General features: G+C 45.4%; 1 protein-coding gene across 2 annotated transcripts in view; it reads right to left on the bottom strand.

The window, feature by feature from the left end:
• Lima1 (LIM domain and actin binding 1) overlaps positions 1 to 13,920 on the bottom strand; it is a 96,338-nt gene that overhangs the window by 38,040 nt on the left and 44,378 nt on the right. For both annotated transcript variants that reach the window (XM_005067237.4, XM_040753825.1), the window contains exons 3-4: positions 8,616 to 8,661; positions 259 to 717 (exon numbers count right to left, since the gene is read on the bottom strand). In XM_005067237.4, the coding sequence (XP_005067294.1) occupies positions 259 to 717; positions 8,616 to 8,661 (505 nt within the window). The remainder of the gene's footprint in view (positions 1 to 258; positions 718 to 8,615; positions 8,662 to 13,920) is intronic.

Genomic DNA, 13,920 nt, shown 5'->3' with positions numbered 1-13,920 from the left:
GGGGCAAGTGTATGAGAGCGCACAGTCATATTGGCATCCAACTCTCTTTATTTTTAGGTACGAACCTGAATCCCAGAATGAGCTAGACTTAACAGGAAACAGGACAGCACCCGTGTAAATAGCTCACTTGAGACTTTTATTAATGCACTCGAATAAAAAGACATACTGAGCGCACATTCGACTCCACTGCAGCTGACCAGACAGACAGTTAGTACTCCAGGTTTTCCACAGTGAGCTCCAGGCCCACCCGGCTCTTACCTTGCTTTGTTCACCTCTCTCAAACATCATCTTTAGTCTGTTCAGCGGAACATTGTATTTCTCTATTTTGCCCGAAGCATCTGTGTGTTCACTCATTTCGGATTTCTCTACTTCGTGCCTGGAATCTCCTAGACAATTTTCCATCTTCTGACTTTCTGTGGCCTGGGCTTTCAGATTCAGGCTGTCCTCTGAGGGGGAATGCCGACACTGAATAACGGCTTCCGGACGAGATCCAAATCTAGGTTTGGGCTGGGTTAGCCCTTCCTGGCCTGCTCTGGATCCAGAAGCAGCGCCCTCCTTCACTCTGGCCGGAGGGTGGTCCACTCTGCGCACACCCTCACTGCTGCTGTCTGGCAGTGTGTCTGTGTGGGACTCGCCTCCGGCCACGGGGTTCTCCCACTTCTTCTTTAGCACGGACAGGGTCCCTCTTCTAAAGTGCTGGGGGAGATTTTCAGTGTTCTAGGAGAACAAGAGGTAAAGACCAGTTAGAACTTGCCTGCCGCAACAACCAAACAAGCTTCTTTGTAAAATGAAAGTTAAAACTCCATGCTGGCTGCGCCTGGCCCACCCCCGGTTCAGACAGCTGTGAGCAGTTACTGACTGCCCTGCCACAGGAGCAAGCATCCACCCAGGGCCCGGAGGGGGAAGAAGGAAAAGTCAGGAGCTGAAGCAGGAAGTGATAAAACAGGATAGCCTTATAAGGACAAAGTGAGCAGTGAGGACAGCCTACATCTCATGGAAGTTGCAATGGACAGACTTTTTTTTTTCTTCCCAAGACTCGCCCGGAAAGCAAGAAGAAAAAGCAAATCGCTAGGTACCTTCAAGATGGTAACCATACTTAAATAAAAGTTCACCCAAGTATGCTACAAAAGTACAGGAGGAAGCATGCTAGGAATTTTTTCTTACAAGAAAACAAGACAAAGATGCGGTACCTATGCAATTCCAATTATAATTATGGAGCGCAACATGGAGAACTCGACCCATCTATTAAACCAGAGACTTACAGTTTTTGCATGGGTGGTATTAGTATATATCAGACAGAATTTGCATGTATATAAACATTTTCTTTCCAGTCTCATGGGTCAAACAGAAGGTCCTTTTGCATGGCTGGCAAATATTCTACTCCTGAGCATTCCCAACTCTCTGATTTTGTTTGTTTTGTTTTGTTTTTCCCAGACAGGGTTTCTCTGTAACCGTGGAGCCTGTCCTGGAACTTGCTCTGTAGACCACGCTGGTCTCAAAGTCACAGAGATCTGCCTACCTCTGCTTCCAAAGTGCTAGGATTAAAGGTGAGTGCCATCATTGCCCTGCAAACTCTCAGATTTTATTTCTGTATAATAATCTAATCTTTCTCTTCTCTACTATTTATCTGTATATAATTTGCAGCTATCTTAGAAAATTCACTATTTTACAGATCCTTTGGCTGAGAAACACACTGGTTTCACAAGAAAAGAGAACAGCCGTCCACTCTGATACTCAAAGGAACTCATTTACACACACACCTAAGACAGCTTACTTTCACGTGGGTCAAAAATGATAGCACAGATTGAAAAACTATCTGTGAATTGTCAGGAACACATCATGGAATAGTGGAAACATGTTTGTTGAGGTAAAATTAAGCATCCTGTGCTTTCAGAGTCCTAAATGAACCAAACGCCACCAACCTCCAGGACCTTCTTATTCTCCACTCCTGCTGCCTGTGACACCTCAGGATTTCAAGTAGGAAAGAAAGGACAAGCAACCCAGGACTGAAAGACTTCAGGGAATTAGTGGGATTAGCAGCTATATTGGGAATTAGGTCTAGCCCTCTTCCTCTTCTGAACACATATCTGAGAGTCATTTCACGCAGGAGCAGCACGGCTTGGACGATAGAGTTACAGAGGAACAGCTGGGTCCTGGGATTTAAACCCTGGCTAGAGGCTGCAAGCATGGACCAGAGGCAGAGGAAACACAAAAGACACAAGTTGAGAGGGGGAGGGGAGGATAGCTCCTGCCAGGTACGATGCACAAATCCCAGTTTCCTAGTTACTTGTTTAGAAGGCTGGGGCAGGGGGATAATTGCTTGAGCTTAATAATTGCAGGAGTTTAAGACTTGCCTGCACAACACAGCCCCTGTGTCAAAAATAAAATAAATGGAAAATGTCCCTCAAAGCTAGTGTTTCACTGCCGGCAGCATCACCTCCTGCCACAGACAAGATGTGTCACTGAGGTCCCTCCCTGCCTTCACTTGCACCAGGCCCGCAGGGAACCCTGAGAGGTAGAGCTACATCCGCCTTAGTGACTGGACACTACTTTTTCAGATACAATCATGAATCACTGTATTTTCACTGATGCAGAAAAATGCTTTTCTTTGTTTTTTTTTTTGAGGGGGGGGCTGGTTTCCAGACAGGGTTTCTCTGTATAACAGCCCTAGCTGTGCTGGAACTAGCTCTGTAGATCAGGATGGCCTCGAACTCAGAGAGATCCACCTGCATCTGCCTCCCTAGTGCTGGGATTAAAGGTGCGCACCACCACACCTAGCTTTTTCCTAGTACTCTTTACAATTAGCATGTGTTATTTGCATTATCTATCCCCTTCCAGCCATGTTGTGACTTTGGACAGGTTTTCCAGTTTCTATGCACTATTATGAAGGGTCACTGTAAAGAATACATGAGCCTTTATTCATCTATGTAATATAGAATTTGATATAGGTAGGCTTCTAGTATGCAGTGACAATATTATTAAATGACTATTGCCAGGCCTGGTGGCATAGGCCTGTAATCCCAGCCTCTCAGGAGGCTGACACAAGATGGCTTATACATTAAAGGCCTCTGTGGCCTACAGAATGACTTCAAGACTAGCCTAGGTAACTCAGCAAGAACCTGTCTAAAATAAAAAAGGGATAAAAGGGCTGGGAATATAGCTAAGTGGAGCAGCGCTTTCCCAGCATGTGTGAGACCCTGGCTCAATCCCCAGGACACAAGTGTAAACACACAGTAGTAAGCAAAAAAGTACCACGGCCCTGCATACTTCTGGTCGGCCACAGTGACCAGCCACCCCAGAACCCTGAGCCTGGGCTTCAATATCATCCTTTCCGCTCACTCCGGGAGGTGGGGTAAGCAGCACAGATTACGGTGAGGTTCTAGGTGCCGCCGTTCCTCACAAGCTTTTTGCTTCTCCTGTGACTGATGGGTCACAAAGGCCCCCGTTCTTAACAGTCACAGCAGCTGCTACACTTCCATGGCTTTCTTTCTCCCAACAGCACCCTGCACCAGATCCACTCCACCCTGCAAACTTGAGAGCTGGCAGACGATGTCTCCGGATAATAGCTGCTGCTGGAGTCCAGATCACAGAGGTATAACATAGGGTCCCTCCTGTATGACCATGCGACTTTGATGAGCCAGAACTCAGTCCCTTCCAAATGCGTAACTCTGGCTAAATCTCTCTTCCTCTCCTGAATGTAACATGAAGAGGTGGCTCAGTGAGCTGGCATGAGGAAATCTTGCCAGGTAGGTCATTTTAAAAGACAGAAAGTTGAGTGTAGTGGCACCAGCACTTGGCAGAGGCTGAATCTGACGCAGGAGGATCGGGAGAGTTTGAGGTCATCTTCAGCTACACAGGGAGTATGTAGCCAGCCTTGGCTACATGACACATCGTTTCAAAAACAAAAAAGCAGGATGAAGCTGGGTATGGGGGTTAAGGCTTGTAATCCCAGAATTTGGGGGGCTGAGGAGAAAGAAGAGCTATGGGTCTGTGACTCAAAGCCAGCCAGGAACCTATATGTAGAAAGATCATATCTTTTAAAAAAAAAGCAAATAAATAAGATCAGTGAATGATGCAAGAGGAGGAACCAGGTATAGTGGTTACTTGCCAGTGATCTCAGCAATTGGAAGGCTGAAGCAAAAGTATTGCTGAGAGTTTGGGCCACGTAACATGCAAGACCCTGCTGAAAGCAATATAAAAGCAAGCCAGTCAGGACTAGATAGGAAATCTCACCAGTCAGGACTAGCTAGGAAATCTCTACGTTGAATGGAGAAAGGAAATAAAAGAAGGGTGTGGCTGTCCCTCTGGGGTTGGTATAAGGGAGAGCACAGGCAGAGGCAGAGTCCAGATCATGTCTGGCAAATGGAACCAGGCCATGTGGGCGAAGGGAGAAGCCAAGAGGCCAGGAGGAGACAGGTGGGGCCAAAACGGCTGGGATTTATAGGGTAAGAGAAGCTAGGGATGGAAGACCCAGTGCAGACCCGGCTGGGGAGCTCAGGGTCAGAAGTGGGCATGGCAGGCCCTGGCAATGTGGAGACTGGCGGGCAGTATCTGCTTTGACATGTCTACAGGCGCCTCAGTTAGCCATTTGTCCTGGGTGCAAGACCTAACACACGTCAAAAGGGAAAAAAGGTGGGAAGACGTTTGGGTAGGGCCTCTCAGAGGGGAGAAATCACCACGCTGACATTTCCAGAAACACAGGAACTAGAATCTGGGCGCACGGCTGGGTGCCCACATGGCTTGGTGCACAAGGCACACATCTCCAGAAGGTGCAGTCTGAGCTTGGGAAGGACCTGAGACTGTGAGCAACAGTACGGTTACTGTCTGCGCTCCCATGTCTTGGGTAGAAAAATGGTAAGCACATTTCTGGGAACGTAGGCTATCATGCAGTCAATCCCACTACAGTTACCAGGGGAAATGCACTGGCTTCGCTTCATGGTAAAGTACTTGCCATGTGTGTGTGAACATGTCCCTCTGTCCTGGGAGAAGAAAAGCAGATCTCTGTCATTAGCGAAAAACTGGTAAATAAAATAAATAAATAAAGTTTATAGTTTACATCATAGCACTCCATGGATTTGAGAAAATTATTTTTCATTAGTATTTTGCCTGCATGTATGTCTGTATGAAGGTGTCTAAACCCCTGGAGCTGGGGTTACAGTTGTGAGCTGCTATGTGGGTGCTAGGAATTGAACCCGGGTCCTCGAAGAGCAGCCATAACTAGTCTTTTAACTGAGGAGCCATCTGACTAGCCCCCGGCTTTGAGGAATGTTTTCAGAGCTCTGTACAGTAAATCAGAAGCTTGATAAAGGGGTGTGCACATGTGTGTACTAGTTATTGCTTTTATTTATGTATATGTGTATAGGTATGTGCATGTGTGTGCCAGTGCTCTCAGAGGCCAGAGGCCTTGGGTCTGAAGTTAGAGGTCGTTGTGAACTGCCTGGTGCAGGAACTGGGAATGCAACCCAGTCCTCTGCAAGAGCAATGCAAACTCTTAATTGCTCATCCATCTTCCCAGCTGGGTTTTTTGTTTTGAGGCAGCGCCCTACTATGTAGATTGTTTTCTAATCTATGCTCCTCCTGCCACAGCCTCCCGAGTACTGGGACTACAGGTGTATACCACCACACTCACTTAGACGAAGGTATAGGAGAGTATCATCTTAATTACTTTAATTAAAAAACAATTTCAAAATAAAAAGTTTCAAAAAAGGCTCTTTTATTTCTTGTTATTTTAAGTGCTGTCTCTTGCATTGCATAGTGAAGGGTCCTCAAAGCACAGGGTGGGTTATAATTTCCATTTCCTCACATTTCAGTCATCTTACTTTCTTTTCTTTTCTTTTTTTTTTTTTTTGGTTTATCGAGACAGGGTTTCTCTGTGGCTTTGGAGGCTGTCCTGGAACTAGCTCTTGTAGACTAGGCTGGTCTTGAACTCACAGAGATCCACCTGTGATGGGAGTTGCCGTTCTGTAAATCTGTCTCTTATTGGTTGTTGAATAAAGCACTAATGGCTAATAGGGAAGCAAGATAGGTGGGACTAGGAGTCGAGCAGGATTCTGGGAAAGAGAAACACTAGGAGCCACGATGTAGCCTCCAGAGGAGTAAAAGGTCCAGACCCTTTCTCCGGTAAGAGAAATACTTAGATAAACAATTATGGGGTAAATACTTAAGTCAGAGCTAGCCAGTAAGAAACCAAGCAAACGGCCAACAGCTTCATAAATAATACAGCCTCTTGTGTGTTCATTTGGGACTGATGCGGCTCTGGAACCAGGCTGGTGGGAAGGCTGCACTCTACACACCCGCCTCTGCCTCCCGAGTGCTGGGATTAAAGGCGTGCGCCACCAATGCCCAGCTAAGATAGGTCTTTATACATAGCCCAGAACTCTTCCTGCTTTGCCTGAGTGCTGAGATTACAGGCATGTGACATGTATATATCACACACATAAATCTTAACCAGATAGAACAGATATTACATTGTATGATTGTACCATGATTCCCTGTTCCCCACTAGTGAATACTGACATTTTTTCAAATTTATTTGCTGATTATATCACAGTGGACATCTCACTGGTTTATTTGTGCTCCTCTGACCATGGGGAGGCTAACCATTGGCTCACATGGCTAGTACATCTCCTTATGTAACGACCATTCGCATTCACTGACCTCAACTCACTATAGCTCAAGCTGTCCTCAGCCTCCCTAGTCATGCTGAGATGTGAGTCCTACGTCACACATCTTGAGTAATTGATTCCTTTCTTTCCTCCCTGCCTTTCTTTCTTCTGAGACAGGGTCTCATGTAGCCCAGGTTAGCCTTGAACTCACGACGTAGCTGAGAATAACCTAGAATTTCTGGTCCTCCTGCTTCCACCTCCCCAGGGGTGGGCTTGGGCATGTCTCCACCTGGTTTTTTCTGTGCTAGGGATTGAACCCAGGCCTCATAATGCTAAGCAAGTAGTCTACCATCTAGCTTATCTCCAGGCCCAGAAACGCTCCTTAGATGCTCCCCGCCTTTGTTCCCCAACTGTTTAAGCTGGGTCACATCCATCCTTTGCACATTTCTCCAAAGTCCTTTCTCTTCAGAGCCGAAGCCCAAGTCTTCCCCTGAACTCTGCAGAACTTTCTCTTTCTAGTCCTCAGTATAGCAACACCTCGATTCCCCGGGACCTTTGCCTGTTGCTCTTTCTGTCCAAACCTTTCCTCTCTTTGGCTCATGACCTCAGATAGGGTTACTTAACAAGTAAGTACCAGATGAGAGGATCACACCTACAATACCTTTTGTATCTTCTTTGAAATGTTTTAAACCAACAGCCGCTCCCTGGCTTTTTTTGGTCATTATTTCTTCCACTAGAATGAAAATTCCCGAGATGTGGTCCATATTGTTAGTGTCTAAAATAGTGTTTAGCACATAGTAGGTGCCCTACAAAAACTTGTTAATTAACTGAGTAAAAGGAAAAATGGAGGAAGTGGGAGAACCTGCAGGAGAGAGAAGGTGAGGGCAACTGAGTGGATAGTGGGGTTTTTTCTTCTCTTTTAGCTTTTTTTTTTTTTTTGACAGGGTTTTACATTGCAGGCAAGGCTGGTCAAGAACTCATTGTGTAGCTCAGGGAGGCCTTAAACTTGCAGCAATCCTCCTGCTTCAGCTTCTGAGGCTAGGATTACCAGCATGGATCACCAGGACCAAATGCTTTTTTCTATTAATGTACCAGGGAGCTCGATGTTCAAACCACAGGAAAATTAAGCTCAAGACCCAGTTAATACCACTCCCCTAGAGACACAAACCAACATGTAAATGTTATACAGCCATCTAAGCTATGTTCCTTATGACATTGACTCCTTTAGAAGCTAAAGCTAAGGGATTTCTTTAGTTTGTGTGTTCAAAGTCAGTCTGGCTGTACAGTGAGAGCAACTTCCACCCTAAAAAAGGGGAAAATGGCCGGGCGTTGGTGGCGCACGCCTTTAATCCCAGCACTCGGGAGGCAGAGGCAGGCGGATCTCTGTGAGTTCGAGGCCAGCCTGGTCTACAGAGTGAGTTTCAGGACAGCCTCCAAAACAATACAGAGAAACCCTGTCTCGAAAAACCAAAAAAAAAAAAAAAAAAAAAAAAAAAAGGGGAAAATGATCCGGCTTAGCAGGAAGTGAGAGTGGGGAGAGTAGAGAATGGACCAGCAGGGTGCTGGCAGGACCCCGCAGCAGCTGTGAAATTCACTAACTAGACCGGGTCTAGGAGCCAGCTTCCAGAAAGAGCCCAGTGGAGGAGCCCAGCTGCACAGCTTTCTTTTAAATGCAGACTGTCCCATTTGGAGAAAGGGATGGTGACCCAGGAAACCTGCTATCATCTAAGCTGATTGCGTGGCCATTTTACCAACCTTAGTAAAGCATCTGGCCTTCTATCATTTACTCAGTACAGGGAAGAAAAAAAGGGGGTCCAAAAGGAAAAATCTGAAAATAAGATTCCCTTCGCCTAAGCCAACTTCTCTCAGCAAATGGCTGAGGGACCAGACCAGCTGGCACACATGTCCAGCTCAGCTGACACAGAGTCCATGCTCCACACAGGGGCAGGTGGCTTGGCCACACAGACTGCTTAAGTTCCTTCCACCTGCCCGGGGCCTCTGAGTACTCACATTTCTCTTCTTATCCGTGTTTGCCTCTTCAGCTGCCTTCTGGTACCTTCAGAGAAGGGAGAAAAAAGATGTCTTCAAATTGACCTTTATTTTTACTCTCTCCATTTTAGTAAAGTATTTGTGCACCTATTTCTGCCAGCATTTATCTTTAATCAAGTCTCCTAGAGGAGGCAGAGACTCACAGCAGCCTTTACTTCCTGCGCCCCATAAAGTCACGTGCTTTGATAAAAATGATGATTCATGAGGATGAGATCAAATGTGAAAAACAACTGTGCAGGGCAAGGGGCTATGTAAGGAATTCAGTTGGTGGGGTGCTTGCTCGACACTCACAAAGCTCTGGGCTCCATCCATAGCACTATATAAACTGGATGTAAACTCCATGCCCTTCCTGGCAGGAGGATCAGGTGTTTGAGATCATCCTCAGCTACTTGTGAGTCTGAGGTCAGCAAGAACCTTTGGGCCAGGAGATGGTGGCACATGCCTTTAATCCCAGCACTCAGGAGGCAGAGGCAGGTGGATCTCAGTGAGTTAGAGACCAGTCTGGTCTACAAGAGCTAGTTCCAGAACAGCCTCCAAAGCCACAGAGAAACCCTGTCTCAAAAAAAAAAAAAAAAAAAAAAAGAGAGAGAAATCCTGTCTCAAAAAAAAAAAAAAAAAAAAAAAAACCAACAACCCACAAATAAACAAACAAAAAACCTTTGGAATTAGTCAACTAAAAACAACACTCCATGAATTCTAACATGCACAGGCCTCCTTTTCCCTCACACATACTTTAGCATCCTTGAAAGTGTAGCTGCTGTCAGCAGACAGTTGTCAGGTAGTCTCACTACATGCAATGCCTGAATTTAGACCAAGCTAAGGTGTTAATATAAAGGATACAGTCACTACAGCTCATTTATACAATGTCCTTGATGACATGGGGTTATTTTTGTTTGTTTCATTTGAGATAGAGAGGGACAGAGGTGGTGTGTGTGTATGCATGCGTCCGCAGAGGTGCACACACCCATGAGAGCTTGCACAGACGACAGAAAAGGACATGGATGTCTTCCTCTTAACGTTTTCTGCCTCACTCCCTTGGAAAAGTTCCCTCACTGAACCCAACCCATCTTCTCAATTCTGGGGTTATAGGTATATGGGTCATGCCTGGCTTTGTTTGTTTTGTTTTGGAGACAGGGTCTCTCTATATAGACCAGGCTGGCCTCGAACACACAGAGATCTAACTGTCTCTGTCTCCTGAGTATTTGGATGAAAGGCGTGTGTCAACATGCTCAGCTTTTTATGTGGGTGCTGGGGATCCCAAGAGGTCCTCATGCAGTGAGAGCTCTTACCCATTAACCCCCTCCCTGCTTCCCTCTCTCCCTCCCTCCTTCCCTCCCTCCCCCTCTCTCTCTTTCTCCCTCCCTCTCTCTCTAAGACAGGGTCTCACCTGTAGTCTAATCTGGTCTTGAACTTATGACCCTGCCTTCACCCCATAAGCTCTGGGATCACAGATGTGCACCGCTGTACCTGGTTTTATGTGGTGCTGGGGATGCTACACTGTACCAAGGGAGCTACATCTCCAGCAGGACATATTTTACTTATCAAGTAGAAAGATTTTTTTTCAGAAGCTAATAAGCAACACTGGGAAAAGATGGGGAATGAGGTCTAACATTACTGGTGGAGAGGTAAAACCTCTTTGGAAAGTATTGCCAAAACTATAAAAACAAATGTTAGATGATTCTCAGATGGTGGTGGCGGCACATGTCTTTAACCCTAGCACTTGGGAGGCAGAAGCAGGTGGATCTCTGTGAGCTCAAAGTCAGCCTGGTCTACAAAGAGAATTCCAGGGTAGTCAGGACTGTTACACAGAGAAACCCTGTCTCGACAAAATAAAAAGAAAGAAAGATTCTCAGAATTTATCCTATAGATACCTTTACATAAGAAAAATGATTTCTTTGGGTTTTTGTTGTTGTTGTTTTCAAGACAGGGTTCCCTATCTGTGTAGCCCTGGCTGCCTTGGAACTCACTCTGTAGACCAGGCTACGGAACTCACAGAAATCCACCTGCCTCTGCCTCTCAATTTCTGGGATTAAAGGCATGCGCCACCACCACCTAGTAAAAAATGACTTCTAAAGTTACTTCATTTATCGTGGCATTAGCTATAACAGCTGGAGAGTGAAAATAAGCTGGCTGTCTCCTAGCAGAGGGAGGAAATGAATAACAGTGTATTATACAATGGAATATTCTGAATGGAATACAATGGACAAAAGAAAAGTGGTGATGATATGAATGTCCTTCATGCCACTCAACTGTACACTTAAAAATGGTAAATTTTATGTTATACATTTTATCATAAGTAAACGGAGTGGTATAGGCATGAAAAAGGATATATGCAAAAATGGAATAGAATAATCCAGAAACAAACCCTTACATGTATGGTCAAATGATTTCTGACAAGCTTGCCATGATCATCCAAAGGGGAAGTATGGTTATTTTCAGAGCATGGTCTCAGGAACCAGATATCCATACGCAAGAAAATAAAGCTGGGTCCTCACAGAATTCCCTCTACCAAATGGGTCAAAAGCTAAAGCTACAAAACTTAGAAAAAGACACAGAGAAAGGATTCATGATTGGATTTTCTCATTTCTTTTCAAAAATATTTATCTATTTTATTTTAGGTGTGTGTGCCTGAGGGTATGTCTGTGCCCCATGTGCATGTAGTACCTGAGGAGACCAGAAGAGGGCGCAAGAGCCCAAGAACTGGAGTTTCAGAGGGTTGTGGGTGCTGTCCACCAAACCCTTGTCCTCCACAAGAGCAGTAAGTGCTCTTAATCGAGGACTCATCTCTCCACCCTACTTTTTTTTTTAAAATAAATAGAATCTTGCTATGTAGCCACCCTGACTGGAATTCACTATAGACCCCATGTGGGATCTGATCTTTGAACTCAAGACATTTCTGCCTCAGCCTTCCAAGTATAGGCCTGTGCCACCAAGTCCAGTCATAGCATTGGATTTGGCAGTGACTCATTGGATTCCATACCAAAGAATAGGCAACAAAATAAAAATAGATGAACTGGATTTTCAACAACATCCAAGACATATGTGAACTACAGGACAGCATCAGTACAGTGAAAAGCTTCTGTGGAACAGAAGAGAACGCTTGGAACTCATATCCTAACAAGGGATTAATATCCAGATGACACAATAAAAACAAACAACACAAAATGGATTCTGTACTCTGTATTCGTTTCAGTGAGAAATTCAAAATAACTGAAGTCTTCATTCAAGGAGTAAGGCACTGGGGAGGCTGAGGCAGAAGGACTGGAAGCTTTTCTAAAAAGGTTGAGAGGCTGGAGACATGGCTCAGAGCACAGACTTTAACTCCTGACCCAGGGGATGTGACGCCCTCTTCTGGCCCCCTGGGAGCACTGCGTGCAAATGGTCCACAGAGATACATGCAGGCAACGTGCACACACACACACACACACACACACACACACACACACTTAAAAGAGAAAATGAAAAGTGTGTGTGTGTGTGTGTGTGTGTGTGTGTGTGTGTTGGGAGGGGGTCTGGGCTGAGTGTGTATACAGTCTGCCTAGCACACACAAGGTCTGAGTTAATTCCTGGTAAAAGAAAAAGAACGAAGAGAGGGAGGAAGGATGGGGGGGGGGGAGTTCTTGGTGTCTACTATGTCCCAAACACCAAAGCAAATCCAAAAAAAAAAAAAGAAAGAAAAAACCAGCTGCTTGTGTTGTGGTCACACAAATCTGTATCCCCAGCACTTGGGAGGCTGAGGCAGGGGACCAAACGCAGGGCCTTTTGATTACCAGGCAAACAATCTACTACTGAGCTAAAATCTCCAACCTGTAAGATGACAGTCTTGAGTTCAAGGCTAGCATGGGTGATTAAGGCCCTATCTAAAAAACAAGAGGGAGGGGGGTGTGGCGCACAGAGAAAGACAAACAGACATAGAATGGCTCAGGAGGGAAGGGTGCTTGCTACCAAGCTTGATTGACATGTAAATTCCATCTCCAAGTTTCCCATGGTAGAAGGAGAGAGCCTACTCCCAAAGGTTGCCCTCTGACCTCCACGTGTATGTGGCATGTGCACCATGGAACACAGGCCTCCAATAAATAAATAAATACAGAAATTAATTAAATAATGGAATAAAGAAAGTGTGAGGTTGCTGGGCGTTGGTGGCACATGCCTTTAATCCCAGCACTCGGGAGGCAGAGGCAGGTGGATGGATCTCTATGAGTTCAAGACCAGTTTGGTCTACAGAGTGAGTTCCAGGACAGCCTCCAAAAGAATACAGAGAAACCTTGTCGTGAAAAACAAAACAAAAACAAAACAAAACAAAAAAAGTGTGAGGTTGGGCAGTGGTGGCACACACTTTTAATTCCAGCACTCTGGAAGCAGAAGCAAGCAGATATCTGTGGGTTCAAGGCTAGGCTGGTTTACAGAAGGAGTTCCAGGAACAGCTAGTGCTACAAAGAGAAACCCTGTCTAATAAAACAAAACAAACAAAAGGAAGTTCTGTAAAATAGTTAAAGCAAACCCATCATATAGGGCTGTGGTGTGGTTCAATTTACAAATTGTCTAGCATCTGATCTCTAAAAATGAAAAAAGCATCCTACTGTAATGGGTCCTTCAAAGAAAAAGAACACTGTTAAAGAACAACTTTGTCGATAGCACTCCCTTACTGCCTGGCACACTGCCCCACCCGCTACAGTGTACTTAACAAACCTGTTTTGTGTGGTTTTTTCCTTAAAAAACAATAACAACAACTTAATAAACGAACCAAACCAATGGTCCAGCCCTGAAGACACTTAGGCAGCTGGCGTGCAGCTTAGTAGGCAGAGCCCTCGCCCAACCTGCACAAACCCAGGCTTGACTCCTGGTTCCACCAAGACAAGCGTGGGACACACACCTATCATTCCAGCGCTGGGGAAGGGAGGTGGGAGGATCACTTGGCTTCCCAATGACTTTGAGGTAAACCTGGGCTGTATGAGACCCTATTTTACACAAAATAAATCACAACTGACAAAGGGAAAACTGAGGTTGGTTGGTCTGACTTGGTCATTTCACAATGTACTCATGTTTCAAAATGTATCATACGCCACAAGTATATACAATTATAATCTTTTCTTTTCTTTTTTTTGGGGGGCGAGAGTGGTGTTGAGACAGGGTCTCTCTGTGTAACAGTCCTGGATGTCCTGGAACTTGCTATGTAGACCAGGCTGGCCTTGAACTCACAGAGGTCTACCTGCCTCTGCCTCAGAAGTGCTGGGATTAAAGGCCTGCATCACCACGGCCCAACTTC

This window comes from Mesocricetus auratus, unplaced genomic scaffold (assembly GCF_017639785.1).
Source record: "Mesocricetus auratus isolate SY011 unplaced genomic scaffold, BCM_Maur_2.0 Super-Scaffold_100010, whole genome shotgun sequence".
NCBI classification, from domain to species: domain Eukaryota; kingdom Metazoa; phylum Chordata; class Mammalia; order Rodentia; family Cricetidae; genus Mesocricetus; species Mesocricetus auratus.
This window is presented reverse-complemented; position numbering and strand designations above follow the sequence as displayed.